General features: G+C 38.2%; 1 protein-coding gene across 3 annotated transcripts in view; it reads left to right on the forward strand.

Annotated features, from left to right (window-relative positions):
• Positions 1 to 20,348, forward strand: part of stx1a (syntaxin 1A (brain)) — a 75,302-nt gene that overhangs the window by 50,371 nt on the left and 4,583 nt on the right. For all 3 annotated transcript variants that reach the window (XM_011482505.3, XM_020708238.2, XM_020708237.2), the window contains exons 4-8: positions 2,776 to 2,850; positions 9,738 to 9,811; positions 10,117 to 10,225; positions 19,307 to 19,380; positions 19,469 to 19,603. In XM_011482505.3, coding sequence (XP_011480807.1) covers positions 2,776 to 2,850; positions 9,738 to 9,811; positions 10,117 to 10,225; positions 19,307 to 19,380; positions 19,469 to 19,603 — 467 coding nt within the window. The remainder of the gene's footprint in view (positions 1 to 2,775; positions 2,851 to 9,737; positions 9,812 to 10,116; positions 10,226 to 19,306; positions 19,381 to 19,468; positions 19,604 to 20,348) is intronic.

Here is a 20,348-nt window from a genome sequence, read left to right on the forward strand (position 1 = left end):
CCCTTAAAGACAACGTGTTTTTAAAATAATCTTTTTTTTTCTGAACAAGATCATGTATCTCACGGATTAATGTTACACTTCATTATTTGATTTCTTCAATAACTGGACATTTCAAGAATTATTCAAAATGTTTCAGTTTGGTTTAACCCTTGCTGTTTTATTCTTTTGGAAGACTTGAAAACCCCAAAATAATTAATATGAATGTGTTAGATTTAATTCAATTCAATTTGTTTTACAAAGCCCAATATTACAACACAGTTGTCTCAGTGGGCTTCACTAATTGTACAATACATAAAATCAGTTAAAATATACAATAGCTGATTGCTAACGAAAACTAAACAGACAAAACTAAACTGGGCATCCCTGCCCTAGACCCTCCTTCTCAGTAAGGAAAAACTCACAAAAAACAGATTCCAGGAAAAAAAAGAAAAAACTTCCGGAATGTCTACATGAAAGAGGAATCCTCTCCCAGGATGGACAGGCAATGTACCAGAACTCTTAGAGAAAAATTGGCTTATCTAACTTTACAACTACATGTTTAAATAGTCCAGCAGATGGGCTTCATCCAGATGGAGTTGGGGGACGGCTGGGGGCACGAGATAAACCAGAAGTCGGTTCCACGGCAAAGTGTAGGAGCAGGAGTAGAGATGAGTCAGAGACAAAGTACATGGTCAGGTACAGGGGCACAGACGAGCCAGAGGTAAGGACCACAGTCAAGTACAGGAGCACGGACGAGCTACCTGGAATCTGGATTCACTCAAAGGACAATACATGTATTGCACTGCACCAAACAGAGGCATGGAGAACTAAATGATAAATAAATGATCAAGAAGAGACAAGAGGAGAAGCAGATGAGAACAGAGGAAAGAACCCCAGTGTACCATAGTTTCTCCAGCTTCTAACTTCTAGCAGCATACTAGCAGCTAATTGTTATTGTTACTAAATTTAATTCAAACATGTTAGTAGTAAGTTGCATGCACTATGGCACATATAGCAGATGGTAATAATAAAGACAATAATAGAAAATCTACATTTTTAGCATATCAATTTTAACACAATATGATATAAATCTAAGCAAGAGGAATGGGCCGCCCTGGCCCAGTTTATGAAACCATCTTCCCTCTGCTTAGATCCATGGAGAAATATGTATAATGGATGCAATGAAAATTGTTATTATTCCCCCAAACTTCATTACAGTAGGTAAGATAGCAATAAAGCAATAAGGAGGAATGTTTTAAGCCTAACTTTGAATGTGGAAACTGTGTCGGCCGCTCTTACATGAGCTGGGAGCTTATTCCATAAAACAGGGGCTTGCTGGCTAAAGGCTCTACCTCCAACCGTACTTTTACTAATTCTGGGAACAACAAGTAGTCTTGCATTTTGTGAGCAAAGTGTTCTGTTTGGTTGGTAAGGCACTATGAGATCTTTAATATAGGGTGAGGACATACCATGTAAGGCTTTATAGATTAGCAGGAGGATTTTGAACTCAATTCTAGATTCAACTGGGAGCCAGGGAAGAGAAACTAACACAGGAAGCTAATGTGTTCTCTTCTGCTAGTTCCTGCTAACAATCTTGCTGCTGCATTTTGAACAAGCTGTAGAGTTTTTAAAGAACGTTTAGGGCTTGCTGCTTGAACACAGTTACAGTAATTCAGCATGGATGTGACAATCACACGGATGAGTTTTTCAGCATCACTTTTAAATAATATTTTTCTGATCTTAGCTATATTACGCAGGTCAAAAACAGCAGTTTTACAAGTCTGTGGTATGTGATGATGCCATTTGATGAATAGCCATCTGCATTGGTATACATTTAAAACAATTAAAATGTATATTATGGAAAACAATTTTTTCTGTATGATGTTTCACTTGCTGCTGCACATTTCCACATGTAACTCAACGTTTTTCCTCAGCTTGATGATGCATGTTCAGTCTTAAAGTAGATGACACAAAAGACCTGGAGGAATGCTGCTTTCTGCATAGTGGGTGTAAGAACTTGTCGCTTATGGAGCTTCTTAGGACCCTCACTGTGTCATTCAGGGGGTGGGAGGTGCTATCTACGATGGATGACAGCTTGGCTCTGTTTCTTTTTAGCCTGTGGGCACACCAGTGGAGTTTTCCTTCCCTAATCCTTTGCTTTTGCTGTCTTTTTATTTCCTCCTTAACTGCATCTAGCAGGCTGCTACATTTTTTTGAGCAGCTGAAGAGACCACAGCGGGTATTCTTAGACAATCCGTCTGGACCTTGACTATTGCGATGGAACCCGGAAACACATAAAGATTAGCCTGTGATTGTGGCTCAAAGGCTGTCAGATTTTAGGCTTGTCCAGTAAACACAAGACTCGTCCAAGTAGAAGCCAAATCTGACAAATGTAAGAAAGCAAAAAAAAAAAAAGACGGGTTGGACGACGAAGCAGCAAGCCGGTCCAACTCCACCATTAGATCATGTTTTCTGTCTTTTTTATTTCATGTCACTGTAAGCATAACACAAGTTTTTGGACTTTCACTGCCTCTTTTCTCCTCACCAACTTTCATCTTTGCATCATGCAGCAAAATCTGTATGTTTTTAAGCTGTTATTTAAGGGAAAAAAGCTGTCACTCCTTGAAAAAAAAGAACTACCGGTAAGTGTTCTGGGTGGACTAGATTGAATGAATTGTTGGTCCTAAATGAGACTGCCAATCCACATGAGTTGGTGTGGATTCCATCCCTGTGAAACTCTTTCAGACTTACGGTAGGTTTGAATGTGTTTCATCTGCTTTCCTCTTCTTTCTACAGAAACCAAGGTTGAACTCGAGGATCTCATGGCAGAAATCAAAAAGCTGGCCAACAAAGTGCGCTCTAAATTAAAGAGTGAGTACAATTCCCTTTGTTCTCCTGTGGAGCCGTCAATCACCTGTTCCCTAATTAATGTGAACTGAAATAAAATGCTATGATGTAATATGCAAACAACTTATTTGATTAACTCTATTCTGGTTCTGGTTCTTCTTACTTCACAGACAAAATCTGATATTTCATTTTAACCTCCCAGTCAGATACATTTACTGTGATGAATGACTGGAGTGAATTTTTACTTATATTCTATCAATTGTTAAGACCACACTGCAGCACATAAATACATAACATAGAACACAATGAATAAATCTAAGGGATAAGGACAAACAACTGTGATCGCTTTATAATTAAAGTCAGAAGGCAAAAAACAGGCAACAAGAAGGTAAACTTAAACAGTGTTAAAGTATAATTTACCTTACAGTACTTTCAGCTAGTAATACAAATGTTGTTATTTGTGCACAGTGCTGCCTAATGTTATTCATAATTTGAGTAAAATTTGACTTAAATCTACTTTTATTCGATCAGCCAATGGCTTGTTGATTAAAAATGACACAGGCACTTCCCAGAAGATGGACAAGAGGCATCATTGTAAAAAAAAAAAAAAAAAACATTTATTTTGTTTGAATGTACAGTGACTGGTTCAAAACGTGGGAGATACATTATTTGGGATAAGTCATGCAAAGATGAAAAATTGTTAAAAAATAAAAATAAAAAACAGCATTATGAATGTGAGGCTATAGCTATAGCTGGTTTCAATGACATGTGTTTGTTCTCACCTCTACAATCCTCTGTAAGTAGAAAGGTTCAGTAATGTGAGCATGTGTTTCTGTCCTGCATGCAAAACGGTGTCATAAAAATGATCATCCAGCAGGGTTGTGTCTTTTGCAGGAATAGAGAAGCAGGACTCAGACAGCAGATCGCATAGCCTTCAGCAGCTGACAGACACCTCAGTTTATTCTCATATAAAGTTTCACTCTCCACAGAGAGGATGATGGCTCTGATTCATGAACACCCTCTTATTTTTATTTATGCTAATGAAAACAGTCACACTAATGTTACACCAACAAACAGTTTACAAGCACTAGTTCCAGATTAGGCCCTCATCATGTGTTTGGAGAGTCCTTGCTTGTCATTCTCCATGCATTTCAATTTAGTGTGTAATCCTATTCTGACATTTCCTTCTAACTCCCCTACTTTATGAATTTAGCATGCATGAGTTTCAGTGCTTTGCAGTGCTACCATGATGGCAAACTCAGACAGATTTAGTACTTGCTTTAAATTGTTATCTTTGTGAAATTGCACTCAGAAACACAGATACAAGCATAAAAAATAAACAGTTTAAATGGTCAGTAATGGTTCACTTTAGAGATGTTATTCAAAGGCTGGAAACAGATGGTGCAAAGATAAATGCATTAAAACGCATCCCTATTTAAATGCATAGAAAACATAACAAATTCTTACTGAATACCTGTACGTTAGTGAAGATATTAGCCTTAATTTCTAAGTATTATTTAGAAAAAATGAATAGTTTTTGACATTTTTGATTCTGTGCTTTTTCTTTGAAGAAACTTTACTATAAAGGTTTGTCTGACCTGGGTAATGAATGTAACACTGTGAAACCCCAAAAAGGTTTCTGACAACTGTGGGGAAGACAGCACCCAGCTTCTGCAAAACGGTTATTTACACTCTAAAAAGAGATGGCCTAAAATTAGGAAAATAACTTTAATCTTGAGAAAAAAATCAAGAAGGTAGTTAAATAACCTGTCCGGGTACTACATGTAGCAAGTCATTTTTACTTGCAAAGTAATCTTGAAATATCACAATTTAGAAGCAAGGAGTTCCACAAAAGCATAAAAAAGGAAAAATAATCTACAAAAAATTAAATGTTAAATAGAATTCCTTAAAACGGAATGTTATACAGCCCAATAATAAGTACATTTTTTGCTATTTCTAAGCAAGTAGTAATTTTTTTCAGTTTTTATGTATCTAATTGACATTTATTTTGATTACAGTGACAAAAAGCTAATGTAATAAGTGGAAATGACTCAATTTAGAACTAAATGAAAAGACAATATTAGTACAAGTTGGTCCATCTGAATGAATCCGCATTTACATCTAAGCTCTTATTCTTGAAACACAAACCCAAGTTTTTATTAAAAATTAGTGACAATTACTGTCAGACTAACATGTTAAAATTTACATTTACATTTACTGAACTTTAAAATAACATCCTTAAAATGAATAAAAAAATTACAGTGAAAATTGAGGTTTTTTTGAGTCTTGAATCAAAGTTTTCTATTGCCAAGATTATGGAGCAAAAGGATTTTGACTCATTTTGATAATAATTTCCCTATTTTATATATCCAAGCTCTTCATGAATCAAATAATTCTCAACTGTGGTGATTTTCAGAAAATATTGGAAAGGTTTAGATCAAAATTTAAACATCTTAAAACCTGAGAAAAATGTATATGTTTACTGTCTGAAAACAAGATTTTAAATCTTTGCAAGTACCAGTTCAGGCAGGAAATTCCTTTGCTGCGTCATTGGGGTTTTGGTGACATAGTTATCAGTATTTTTCAATTATTAACACAACAGAATGCATTAGGATAAGTCAGAGTATTTGAAGACTTTCATAAGTACTAAATATACATTGTCTGCCTTGAGGTCACAAGCCATCATTGTGTAATTTATTATCAAGGACTGATCTATAAGTGAAATATTTAATATTCATCCTTACACCAGGTCAGTGAGTATTATAACTAATAATCTTGTCTCTAGGAATAAATCGTGTAAAGCAGTTTTCTTTGAAACAAATAAAGATAGGAAACTGGAGATGATGCACCTCAACCCGCAGGAGATACAGCTTACATGCTATCTTGCCTAAATTTGCAAAACAGTTCATGTAGATGAACTACGTCTCTGAAGGATTTTAATCATTTTTTAGATTTTTCCACACATTTTTGTTACTCAACTGTTCAAATGCATGGTCTCTGTTTGGATTTTCTGAGGGGAAAGTATGAAGGAGCATTCAGGAGCCTTTATAAAAATAATAATAAAAAACTAGTTAGCTAGAATTAAAGTTAAAGACATACTCCGATCACCTTTTAATCTATGTTCCCAGTGGTCTTAATTATGATGCCGTTCTGAGCCAAAATCTAAAAAGCTGTGTTCTTTTCTAGGACATAGTTTCTGCAGAGCGGTAGTAGTTCATTAGAAATTCACCTTTGAGTTGTGGGATGCCAGATGTTAAGTACATGGATCTAATTATCTACAGGTGGATGCATCAAAATGGAGCAGAGCAGGGAGCTTGTGGTTTGCCATAGTAACTTGTACGTCACAACTGCAAGCTTTTTCCCACAACGTTTTTTCTCTGCTCCTGATTCAACGATTTGAATAAAGAAAAACACATATGTTGAAATTAATGTCCTTTATGTATGTGCTCCATTATGAAAAAAAATGTTACAAGAACATGTTAAAAACACTAGAAACACAGTTTTCATGGGGTTGCGTCTTTAAATAAATATCATGTCTTCTAAAGTGCAAATTTTAAACTAAAGATGCATCCGTCTAAGGCTGGTTATATGAACAATCTGTTTCTACAAAAAAATATAGATATACCTAAATATGAGTTTGTTTTTATTTTCACATATTTGAAAGCAAAAGTGATTCCAGAAACAGATTCACTCTGGGCAAATTGACTAAGCGGAATGATGGATTATCACCAAAACAAAAGTCACTGGGCAGTGAAGGACTTTCCTTGGCAAGTAAATCAAAACTGGACATAAAAGCTGGGCTGAATGTGTTCCGATCAGCTGGAGAAAAGCCCGGCACTGTGATTTTTCTGGGCACAGTGAAAGGAAATGAGGCTGAGGGCCTGGGTTGTATGGAGGTGGATGGTGGCCGGGGTTGGTAAAAATGTGAAGAAGTGGTTATTGCGGCTCATCGCTTTGGCTCCCTTGAAGAGAACCACAGCTGGATTTGAAGGATGCTTGTTGAGTCTACGACATGCAAGCATAGTTGGTGTGGGAAAAGGTCTAATTTACACACTGATCAAGGCCAGTGTAGCACTGGTGTACAGATGTCAGAACAAGAGAATACCGATGCAAGTAAAAATGTGCACCAAAGATTTAAAAAACTTTCCTTAACTATAAAAAATAAATGACAAACACTTGCCCTTAATCGCTAGACTAACAAATACAGGGGAAAAAAACTGTCAGAAAGTACATATGGAAAGAAAAACGTGATTGTACGTTTGAAAACAGAAATTGCAAATTTAGAAAAAATAAAAAATAAAAATTAAAAAAAAGTTTTAAACTCTAAAGTAAATGTAAAAAAATTGAAAGAAACATTGAAAATTGTAAAAATGTGTATTGTAAATTTAAAACTAGAAATAAAAAAAACCAACATTGTTACTGAATGAAAGCTAATGTTTTTTTGTAACAGCTGCTGTTTAGTATTTTTAACTTTTGTTTTTTCGTTTCTCCCTGCTGATTTTAGCTTTATATTGGGACGGGGCTTTAAGCCCATTCGCAACAAAACATGATTGACATCAGGTGATAGAATTGATGGTGACGTCATTTCCCCTCCAAAACAATCTACTGTTGGTGCCTCAACGAGTCATCCACCCTACGATGTACCAAACTTTAGAAGAGCATTGTCACCACTGTACGCCACAGTTTACTGTTTTTATTTTCAAATTTTCTATATTTCCTTCAAGTTTACAATGTGTACTTTCGAGTTTTAATCTGTTTTCAAATTTTCTCCTCTTTTTTGTCCTGCCTAGCAAATGAGCACACAGATTACAGCTGAGTGCCTCTTAATGGACAAGTTTTGCTTTTACAATCGGGGGTTGGAACTTTATTGAGTTTTAGCCGCTCAGACAGGACAGGGGTTGTGTGTGGAGAAGGGGGGGGGCAGCTGATGATACAAGGTCATGGGATAAGATGAGTATCATATGTAAATTACATCATTACATGTGTTGATGCTCATACCCATACATACACACATACACACCATCACATGGCATCCACACAACTGTTTGCAAGTCTTATATATTAAGCACATCTATACAAATACACAAGTACACGGCTACACATCACCCCAACCGGCAAAATTTTTAAACAAAAATCAGATTTACAATGACTATTTATTCAATATGCAATCTGGAATTCTTTCACTTTAAGATAAACCTGATGTGAAGTCAATGACTTGAATCTAAACATCTAAGGGAGGAAAAAAAGAAAAACTTTAACATATCACATTTTGCTGCCCTTAAGCCACCTTGTGAAATACTGATCCATGAACATATTTTCAGGAGCCAGGGTCTGAACAGCTATGAATCCCTCACACCTCACTCCACTCCTGTTGACTGACATTTGAGGGAAAAATGTTAGCTTTTGTTATAGGAGAAGGACGTGTTTACATTGCTATGGATTTTGAGCCCTACATTTCTCTCTTATGCAGCTATAAGTTTATCGTTTTGTTGACCTTCTTATACAGTTTTTTAGAGAGATTATTCTGTGTTTTTATGGATCGCAATTCTTTGCTTCCTCTATACGTCTCCTCATCTCAGACTAAGGAAAAAAAGGCAAAAAGATGTCTTAAGCACCTGAAAAAGGACTAACCTTGTTGAAAATTTTGTCTTTAGTTAACTTTTTTTAACACTTTTGAAACAACATAAATGTAACAAAAAGAGCTATTTTGAATGTTAAAATTTCTTGTAGTTTGATATTTGAAACTTTCTTTTTAAATTGATTCTTAAGTTTCCCTGTAATTAAACCTTAAAGGGCACGCAACCATTTCTTTTAATTAATTTTTTACTCATTTAAAAATAATTGTTTGATATGTTCACCTTTATTTTTTAAAGCACAAGCATCTACAGAAGCTTTTAACATTTAAGAATGTTAACATTGGTCTCTTAATTATGGTCTAGTTTTCAATAGTTCTTGGACAAAAGAAAAAATTAGAAAAAGGGTTTCTATTAAAAATGTTTTTTTTTGCCTCTCAATTTTCAGTTCTGTTTTTTTTCTGTGCAATGATGTTTTTACGATTAAGCTGCTTTAAGAAAAGGAGAATGACACCTGAGCTTTAGCCAATCCTGTCGCACATTGTAAGAAATGTCATCAGCACTCGCACTTTAGAAAAAGTCATCATTGAAATCAATAGGAGAGGCATGTCTGTTTTATTTCCTTTTTGTGCTCTTTTTCAATGCTTTCAATGACAGTTTTTGAAAAACCTGCATTTCAAATGGTTTATGTGACCACAGTTATCCCACAGCCAAACACCATTTCCTGTGGAAAATTAGTGACCCCTCTGACCCCTCGAAAACTGTCATTTCGTTTTCATTCATCTGACCTTTGACATGTTTTCAGTGGAGATGAGCACAAGCTGAGCCGGATTTATTTTGTCTGGATATTGAGGTATAATTTCAGAGCTAAGAATTATCAGCTGCATATTTTTGCAGATAAAAAATATGCGTTACTTACTATTTTTCCAAAACCATTGCAAGATGAAGAATCTAGTGTTATTTTGTGGCAACAAAGATTTTAGAAATTTAAAAACTCATCACCTATACTATTTATGTTGCACTAAATAAAAGTAACAATGTTGATTTGACACAGAAGTACTATTAACATAAAGTTTGAATGTTTGTGACAGCAAAGCCTTTTTAGTAAAAGCCTAAAATGTCAGGTTTTTACTCAGATGACAGCATTAATGTAAGATTCATCATCAGCCCATCTGTGCCTCTGTTTGGACTCGTCCAGAACCTTGCTTCTTGGCTTAAAATGGATTTAAACGTCTGATGAAGACACTAAAGGTTTTTCATTTGACTCCATTGCTGGTGTTTCTTTCTAAACTTAACACTCTTAAGAAAAAATATGTCTCTTGTTCTTTTTGTGTTTAGGTATCCAGCAAACCATTGAACAAGAGGAGGGGCAGAACAGGTCATCAGCTGACCTGAGGATACGCAAAACACAGGTGAAGTCTGAGCAGCAGGGGGCATCTATGTGCTTGCTTTGTTCGAGCTCCATGCTACATGTTTTTATAATTTATGATAATTAAAGTGTTTTTGTTTTTTATGATTTAATTTTTCATTGCAATGAACAGATTCAATACATTTCCTTCTTGTTTATAATACATTCAGGATGCATCTATTCTTAAGACAGAGGCACAATCCCTTTTTTATTGATTACTGAGCACTAAGAGTGGCTCTTCATTAAGCCTCAAGTGCTGCTGCTGGACACAGGTCAAGGGGTCAAGTCTTTTTCTGTTTTTCATTGTAGCACTCCACTCTGTCCCGCAAATTTGTGGAGGTGATGTCAGAATACAATACCACCCAGTCAGACTACAGGGAGCGCTGCAAGGGACGCATTCAGAGGCAGCTGGAGATCAGTGAGTAAATGTGGGAGACTGGACTGCTGCTGTCCCGCCACACACCTTATCAGGCGTTGTTTTTGGTTCCTGTTTAGCTTTAAAGATTTTTGAAAGACCATCAACAAATCTTGGACTCTCTTACGGGTGTCACAAATCCACAAATTGATTTAATTCACATTCACAATAAAACCTGAATAACAAATTGATTGATTTTTCAAATTACTTATTTAACAACTGATTTTGATTCGTAATGAAAGCCGTTTTCAAATAACTGGTCACCTAAGCTTCACAAAAAATTAGATTATCAAATGAAAAATCATCTGTTACAATAAAAACAAACAGAAAAAGTTGAATTATCTCAAGATAATAAAACAAATAGCTTTATAGGAAACTCGTTCTGTAAACTTTATTAATAAATTTGAAGATGGATGCATATCAATAAACTGTTTGGTAAACAAAGCAATTGATCAAATGGCAAGAAAAACTGTAAACTGGTGTTCAAAAACAAAGTGCCACAGAAGCAACATTAGCGATCTGTCACTGTGATGCACCTCAGGAAACAAAACAAGCTCCTCTCTCTTTCTGTGCTCTTTTCTTAACGCTTCTGGTTTGTCAGATTTGTTGAAAACTCAGTGGTCTCACGCAGCCTAAAGGGTAGAATACGCCTGCTTGACAGCAAAGCTGCACCAGAAAGGCTCCAAATGATTATTTCACTGCTAAAATCAACATCTACACATTCATTCTTTCCATTAAAAATATTGTCATTACACAGAAAAAAAAAACACACAAAAGAACATCAAAACAACTTTAAAAAAATCATCATTTAATTATACTTTGACAAACACCATCCATGTCAAAGTCATAACAACCATGCATAGTCTCACTCTGGCAGCAGAATTTCCCGCCAGAGACAATGTCTAATGGCACCAGTTCAACCCACAAAAACCCACACATAGGGTTTGTTTAACAATGTCCGACATTGTCATAAACACCCGGTTTTCTAAAAGATGTTTCAGTTTATTTTATCTATGTGTTATTCTGAATTTGCTCTGTCTTGTGTCCCCAAAACAAGGGCTTTTGCACTCAAACCATATTCCACAACATGTAACTCAACTCCCACAGCCACATGCATGCACATGCCAGGTTAGCACAGCTCCGATCTAAAGCTCCTCACACTGTCTGTGTAATGTGACTTGACAGGTATTAGCTCCAGGCTCCTGGAACAGACTTCTGACTTGGCCCCCGCCACGTCATCCTGGCAGACCGCGCCGCGCCAGCTGCCCCTAACAGTCACTGCGATAGAGTCACCTTATATACAAAGCAAACACATGCATGCAGGGATGAACGCGGTGACTCATTCCGTTGTAATAGCAGAGAAGAGCTCGGGCAGTTATGCTGCACGGGGCTTGGCACAGATGTAATTTCCTCTGGCCATCTGTCAGTTAGAGTGGACACATGCTGCTGTTTGGGATGTGTGAGCTCCGCCCTGCACATGTTCACTGGAACCAACCCTGTCATAAGGAGAGCAGAGTTTATAACAAACCCCACGGACTCATTTCTCCTCTCAGCTCATCCAGATTAGTTTGGGGTTTGATTTATCGTCCTGTGGAGTCAAAGGAGACCCCTGTTGATTTCTGTAAAGAAGATTTTAAAAGTGCACAAGAGGAAAGGGAAGACTATGAGAATCCAGCAAGAAAGGAACTAATATTGATTTGAAAGGAAATGTTTACAAGTCTTCATTGCATAGACAGCTGTGTCTCTGCTGTTCCAACACCTTCGTCTGGTTGGTGTGGGAATCAATAAGAGTGTAATGCAGAGGGAAACCTCCTGTGGTCTGTCAGAGTGATACTCGATGCTGCTTCTTCCATTTTCCTTTATGTTTTTGAACCTGATTAATAAAAAGTTTAAAAAAAAGAGGATAAAGAAAGAGTTTCTCCATAGCCACTCTAGATTATCCTGATTCATCCACTTAGATAAATCAAAATTTGATCCAAAAATTGTTTCATCTTCCTGCACAAGTTTAGTTTTATTTATTGAATCAAATCAAATCAAATTTTATTTGTATAGCACTTTTCCAACTCGTGTTACACAAAGTGCTATGCATAAAAACATAATCAAATTTCACAAAGTTCACAGAATACACTACCAAAAAAAAACCCAGGTCTAAGAAAAAGAGCCAGACCTCGGAGGTCCCATTGTAGCGACTCCATTCACTGAGAAGGGTCAATCACTGATGTAAAGGGTCCATCTGTGGAAAACACTAGAGTTACAAATAAAATGTAAAAGGAATAAAATAAATAAAAGGCAAAACAGATAAATTACCAGATAAGTAAATACACAAACCTTATTAGACAAATATAAATCACTAAACATGAATAAATAAAAATATATCAAATTAGTAAAAAAGAGAACATAAAATAAACAAAATATCAAATGAATTCCTAAATTTCAACTAAAAGCCAGATTAAAAAGGTAGGTATTTAGCCTTTAAAATCATGAACAGTCTCTGCGGCCCTGAGGCTCTCTGGGAGACTTTTCCACAAGCATGGTCTGTAAAACTGAATGGCGTCTCCCCGGATGTTTTAGTTCTGACTTTTGGAATAACTAGAAGGCCTGTATCTGAGCAGCTCAGGGTCCGCGAGGGTTCATACTTTAAGATCCTATCAGATAAATATGAATGCCTAAGGCCATAAAAACACGTATAAAGCAATAAAAGAACTATAACAACAATCCTGAAATGCACAGGGAGCCAATGCAGCAACCATTTTAAAATGGCCAAAGGCTCGTACTGGCAGTGAATGAATAATGGACACACATTGTAAGCGCTTTGAGTGTCATTATTATTATTATGATGACGATGATGATGATAAATATTAGTATTATTATTATTATTATTATTATTCCAACCTGGGAAGTAATTTATAGATCATAAAATGCTGAGCTTCTCTATAACAGTTTTTATTGTGTTTAGCTTTTGATGTACTGCACTTTGTTCGATTTTTAATTTTGTCAAAGTGCTTTTCAAAATTTGAGTTTTATTTCCCAATACTTTACTTTCTTAAACTTCCATTGTTCAGAGTCCGATCAGCCGGCCCATTTCTCGCTATGCACAGACATTTAAATGGCAACTAGCAAAGAGGAGCTTGCTCCCAAAACAGTTCTGTGGACCTGGTTCGATTTTGTGACTTCAGACTTGGAGCAACAAACCACACGCTGCAAAATCGTCTTGAAGGTTGTTGCTATCAAAAGTGGTAGCACGACAAATTTTGTTTCAACACCTGAAACAGAGAATCTGTCAAGTACGTGAAATGTTTCTCTTTACGAGATGCTCAAGGTACCAGCAGCTCACAAAACACCATTGTTTTACAAACAGTTTTACAGCTTGTATTTAGTTACACTTTGTGTTCAGGATTACTTCCAAAGGAGATGTTAAAATAAAATAGTTATTTAAAAGAAAGTAAAAGTAGGGAGAGAAAAAATTAATTAAAATCGGAAATCAAATTTGGTATGAGAAATCGGAGACTTTATTCTTTGGCCATATAGCCCGGCCCTAGTCCGGACACTATAAGCTGCAGTCGTAGGACAGTAAGTCCTTCTATAAAGGGAATGTGGTCACACTGGACGCATCACTGCCTTTAACGGTTCTCCCAGAAGCAGCAAGGTAAATGAGGAGGGGTCCATCACACAGGAAATTCTCCACCAAAGGGGAAAGTGAGTCCTCTCAATTGCCTGAGTGAATCCTCTCTACAAATCACTAAAGCTGTGATCTTGAGTACTGTCAAATAGAAATTGCTAGAACTTCCCAAAATGTTCACACTTGCCTGGAGAGACTTAAACTTGAGCTACTTTAATAATCCCCAAGGGGAAATTAGACATCAATGGTGTTATCCCCAGTGGAGGTATCATGGTTTTAGGTTTCTATTCCAAGAAAGACTGATAATCAAATAAGGAAATTCATTAAGAATACCTAGATAAATCACGGTTAATCTACATTTATATATGTTAGGCAACTAGTCTGAGCCAAACCCTATTGGTCTCTATACAAGTGTGTGTAATCATGTTCAAAAATAAAGAAAGATGGTTTTCATTTCTGCTAAATTTGGAACTGTGCCGAAAGATCCTAAAAAAAGGGAGGTCTCACCTGTACTGTTTATCATTACCAAACTTCATATTTGGTGATGACATACTCCACAACCATTTCTAAATGCAGTGAAAATGCAATGCGCAGGAGTTTGTGCGCTTTTGCCCCTTTTGCATGGAGATTTGCACATCTTTTCACTCCGGTGCACTAAGACCTCACTTCAACTCTTACATAACAGTGGAAATAAAATAATACTCTGGAAGCAACATCGTTTGAGCTATTTTATAGCCCATAAAACACTTAAAGTGTAGTGAGACTTCTTATTAGGCTTTTCAGGGTTTGGGTCTCCATAGTAACAAAGAAGTGCTTCCCTCTGAGCCTGTCATGGTGTAAAAAAATCCCTACACACACAAATGTGTGTGTGTGTGTGTGTGTGTTCATGTCTAGTTTTCCTAATTGCAAAATGTCATTATAGAAGTTGAGTAGCTTTTTAGTCACGGTAATAAAAAGGATGACCCCTTAATCGCACCTTAATGAAATTCTCCACTTTGACAGAGACATAAAGTTTGGATAATCAGCAGCATGCTCCGCATATGTAAAAAGAAGAGGACCCTATCTCAGTGGGAAATGTTAGAGAGCAGCTTAATCCTTATTCTAGTCATGAAGGTAATCATTGGGTCTGACTCCCAGGTGTTTTTTTTTCAACCCATCACCTCACGTTCTTGTCCACTGAGGCTCACACCAACCACATACTTTGGATTGTACGTGCACACACACATTCTCACACTCTAATTGGTTCATGAAAGCAGATTTTGCAGCCGTCACTCGAGACATAGCTGTTGGGGGTCCAGTGGTGGGAAAGTGGAGCTGTATTTGACAAAGACACAGCCTTTGCAGGGACACTTACTGTTCGCTGTGAGACTACGACTCAGCTGTAAGGAAGGTAACTCATCTTTTTATAAAACTTCCAAATCAGTCCACCAGCACATCTGAAGCTCTCTGAACATCACACTGACACCGACTGCAGAAGCAAAAGCCTTGGCGTAGCAAGTTTGTTGTTTTGCCCTTATTTCTTCCAGCTTTGCTAATAAGCACATTTCTCAAAATGTCAACTTATTTCTTTAAACAAACTATTGCAATTTCCCCCAAGAGTCTGGTCGTGGATGGTCTTAAATCATCCAATATGACAGATTGAGGGTGCTCGCTACTGCACCTCATCACCATGCTAACTCAAGAAAAACAATATTTCCAAAGAAGTTGTTTTTATTTGTATTTATTTATTTTTTTATAAAATATTCCCTTTTTTTTAAGTGAAGTCAATCTTTTTCCGCAATGCTTTTTTTTTAAACGACTTTAGATTCCACTGCTGTAAAGTACTGAAAAAGTATGTTTAAGCATTACAAATATAAGAGAGCAAAAATGTTAAAAGCATACAAAATAATATTTAAAAAAATACAGAAATGTGGCAAAAGTCTTTGAAATTAAAATCTAAATTAAGAAAAAAATAACAAGTCTTTTGATAGAGAAACCTTTCTTTCACTTTTAGTGATGTTAATGGGAATCAAACAACAAACCATGTGAATTTGTTTAAGCTGTGGCTTGTCAAAGTAGATTAAGCAACAATTTAGTTTATAATAACTCAGTTTTTTTGTGATTGCATTTGTTTCACCAGGAATAGCATAGAAAGCTAAATTAATTCAACCAAAGTGGCAGTTTTTTTTCCTCTTTGATCCAAATCTGTTTTAAATCGTTTTATTTAAACTCACATCAAGTGTCCTGATGTGTTTTTTCTCCCTGTCAGACTGTTAAACACAGAATTAGGAGGGGGGAGTATTCAAAGCAGATTTTTTCTGTTTTTTGTTTTGTTTTTTAATTATGTCTTGCGATGTGATAACTTTTCTCTTTAGTTTAAAATTCTGGTAGTTTTTCTACCACAAAATGATGGCTGTCTAAAGTCTATTTGGATGTATTTATGCCTAAGAATTGAAACAATTTGATAATAAGAAAAGCTTGAATTTTCAATTTATGATCAGTGCTTCAATCATTAGAACATACATCCATAACTGCTATGGTGGAGTTAATGTGTTGTTGTTGTTTTTTTTTTTTTTTAGCATAATTACAACTATAAATCAAAAACCTATCATGACTTTAAAGGCCATTAACACATGTGGGAGGAAGAGCAAGCACTATGAGTCCCTACTGAGGGTTTAAGACATGCACATGTAAGACTGAAGGTGATAACTTCGCCCTGCAGTGGAGCAGTAATGGACCCCAAAAGAAACAGCTGCAGCAAAGCTCCCACTCTGCTATTGGTCAGCAGTGATTGTGAGGGAAGTGTTTAGGAAGTAGGACACCCCAGTTGGGGTAGATAAAGATGGATAAAGAGCACCATTATCAGCAGGAAGACATGTCAGCATGCCACTTTACTGACAGGTTCCAGCACTTCTGGCAGTTAACGATGAAAATGAAAGATGATGTTTCAAGTTACAAATTAACCTGCACATGAGGCGTCTGACTTTCATACAAAACCCCTTCTCAGGAAAATGCAGCGTTTGACCTGCATTTGTTCCAAAATGTTTCTTTTTAAAGCATTCAAATATGAACAACTTCATCGTATTCATAAATCCTTGTTCTAACATTAAAGGTTAATGATACTTGGGTTAAGTGTGGGACAGAGGAGGTAAAGTAACACAAGTATTACAATACATTAAGATTTTAAAGTTCTCTTTTCTTCCTATTATTTAACTACAGCTGATAATAACAGCTTACATTTACATACAAATCAGGAGAAAAAATAAATTAAAGCAGCTAAAAAGGAATTTTTTGCATTCAGCTTTAAAAATGTCATCTTTTCCACACAAAGGCCATGTAATGGCTTTTGTTATAGCCATTATAACCATTTATTAGGGTGAGGGTGGTGGGGGTCGGCCAGCGATGCACCTTGGGGGGAGGAGCTACTTGGCAGTGGCCCCCCTCCCTTGGTTGCCGCATGGAACGTGCCCCCCCTCTTGGTTTTAATTGCACTTTAGACATCTAGGACCCTTGGTAGGGGAGGGTGCTTGGACATCACTGCCAGCCAGCAGTAAATGTCCTTAATGTCCTACCCCCCAGTTTTAACTGCACCTTAGACATTTTAGGGCCCCTTGGTGGGGAGGGTGCTTGGACATCACTGTTTGCAAGCACAAGATGTCCTCTCAGTGCCCTCCCCGCCAATTTTAACCACACCCTTTAGTACACACACCCCCTGATCGTAAGATTGCAGGTTCGATTCCCACCTTGCACACCTATGTGTCGAAGTGTCCTTGGGCAAGACTCTAAACCCCACCTTGCCTCTGGTGGTAGGTTGGCGCCAGTGTTTAGCAGCGGAGCCACCACCAGTGTGTGAATGTGTGTGTGACTGGGTGAATGGGTCTGTGACTGTAAAGCGCTTTGGGCCTTGTAGGTAGAAAGGCGCCAAATAAGTATACGCCATTTACCTTTACATCACAAAATACACCCTCCAACACACACACCCATACACGCACTCACACACGCTCACTAACACACATACATCACAAAAGGGGGAGGGACTTCTGATCTTCTGTCCCCCTCCCCATCCCGGGTGGAAGGAACCGGGGCCCTCTGTCACGGCGGCCCTGTCCCCGGGGTGCTGGCTTCCTGGGCCCGGCGGCCCTCTCTTGACGCAGGGAGAGGGATCCCTGAGCTCTCTGGCAAGACCGGGAGCCAGGGATCATATCACATCTGAGCCATGGGGTGTCCGTGTCCCGGTGGTGTGGGTTCTGGTCCTGGACCCTGGGCGCCGGCCTTCTTCATATTTTCCAACTTCGGGAGAGCCTGGTCAGGCCACATTTATAACACCCCTTGAGGACTTTTGCTCCTCTTGGGCAGGGGGGGGGCGCTCCCTGCCTTGCTCTCTCCTGGACTAACCATGGCCTGGGGGGCGGGGGTCCTTCCCTGGGGCTGGGGCGGGGGGATGCTCAGGACTCCTGGGTGGTGGTGGGCCGCCTGTCTGGGGCTTGGAGTGCCCCCGTGGGCGTGGTGGGGAGGCTGCTCTACGGGTCGGGCTGGAGCTTGCGCTCTCTACCCCCTGCGCCCCCCTGCTCTCTGGCGTTGGGGGCTGCTGTGGCGGTCCCACTGGCCCTGCCCAGGGTGGCGGGTGTGGTTGCCCAGCAGGCGGTCTTTCTCTATCTGCTGTACTGTGCGGGTGTTGGGGGGTCCCGGTGGGGGCCTTGGTGGTGGGGTGGCTGGGTTCTCTCCCTCCTTCTTTTTACATTCCATCATCCACCCCAGAAGAAGATAAACACTCACTCGAGCACAGGTGCTATCTCACCTTTGCACAGTTTGCATGACTGAATGAAATGTTTCACATGTTAGTCTGAATACATAAGTAGGCATGTGTGAATGTTAGTGGTAGTATGTCCATGTAGACTTGTTTGTGTATGAACACTTTTGGAGCCAACAGGTGTGTTTGTAACGTTTGAGTGTGTGTGTGTGGACAGGCCCTGCCCATTTTAGATTTTTCATGTGTCTTGACCTGTCAGTTGTGATTATAAAGCTCCAGCAACTTATTGCTTTGTGACGCCTCATGATCTTACCTTCGCTACTATAATCACCCCTCTACCCCCCCTTATCTGTCATCCCCCTCTCTCTCTGGTCCAACAAAAAATATTTACAAATATAATTGACATGAATAAAGTTTAGCTGAAATTACAAAAGAGGTTTATTTAAACATACATCTGGTGTATCATAAGATTCATAACCCCTGTTGTAAAAGTAAAATATGTCCAACACAAAGGGCTTCAGCTCTCATCCGTTTGCTTAGCTGTTGGACAGGACAAGTTAAAAAAAACCTGAATAATACGCAAGAAATATTGATCCTCATTAAAAGACCACTGGGTTAGGGTTATGGTCAATTTTCAGTTATACTTGATGTGATTATAATCCAACTGACACTTTTGTTGATTTGTGTTTTTGTTTTTCTTATCAGAAGAATACTAACATCTGTTTATTTCTTTTAGCTGGGAGAAATACAACAAATGAAGAGCTGGAGAGCATGTTGGAGAGCGACAACCCAGCTATCTTTACCTCGGGGGTAAGCCTCACAATGAATGCAGCCATGGAGCAAGTGGAAATCTGCTTTACCATCTAATAATCCTTCTTGTTCTGTCGCGTCTTCTCAGATTATCATGGACAACATCACCCAGCAAGCAATGAATGAGATCGAGACGCGACACAATGAGATTATCAAGCTGGAAAACAGCATCAGAGAGCTTCACGACATGTTTATGGACATGGCCATGCTGGTGGAGAGCCAGGTGAAAACACTGATCCTCTCTGCCTCACCTCCTACAGCTGTGGCCTCTGGGGCTGGGCCAAATGCATGCAAATGAGAGCAGTCTGCAACGTTTTTAGATTCTTGCCATGCACACGTAATAATAATTACAACCTTCTATATACAGAAATCTGTTGCGAAACGAAGGAATGCAGAAATATATCTTTCCAGTGCCTCATTAAGCTAGCGGAATCTTCTACACCCTTTAAAACTAATAACTTTGCCTTAAACCGCCGCTGACTGCCTTCTCTTTTTTTCAACTGGCATATATGACAAGTGTATACAAATAATTATAGACCAGTATCTGCCAATAGATTTGGAAGGAGGTTGTGTTTTTTATCTCCATCTGGTATTTTCTCTGCAAAATATCTCATTTGGTGAACAAACTCTGAGGGCAAGACCCTTTTTGGCTCAGAAATAAGTTAATTAGAATGTTGATTTATTTGCTTGGACTGTAGGTCTCTGCCTTTAAACACAATTTCATGCAGAACTGTCAGGCTGTGATGATGAGTTGGGGGGTACAGTTTAATTTAATTATAAACAGACCTTGAACTTTACAGGCTTCGGCATTCAAGGAATGTCAGTTTATCTGTGCAGAAACTTCTCCTCGACTGTCAATGTCTACTGGTTTCCCATTAAGCTTAGAAGTAATGGAGCCACTGATGTAGATCCTGATATTCTTGTGCTCCTGTGTGGAGGCCCGCAGAACAGAGCTTTAGGTATGAAAG

Source organism: Oryzias latipes, chromosome 13 (genome assembly GCF_053564925.1).
Source record: "Oryzias latipes strain Hd-rR chromosome 13, Olatipes_Hd-rR_3.1".
Classification (NCBI taxonomy): Eukaryota; Metazoa; Chordata; class Actinopteri; order Beloniformes; family Adrianichthyidae; genus Oryzias; species Oryzias latipes.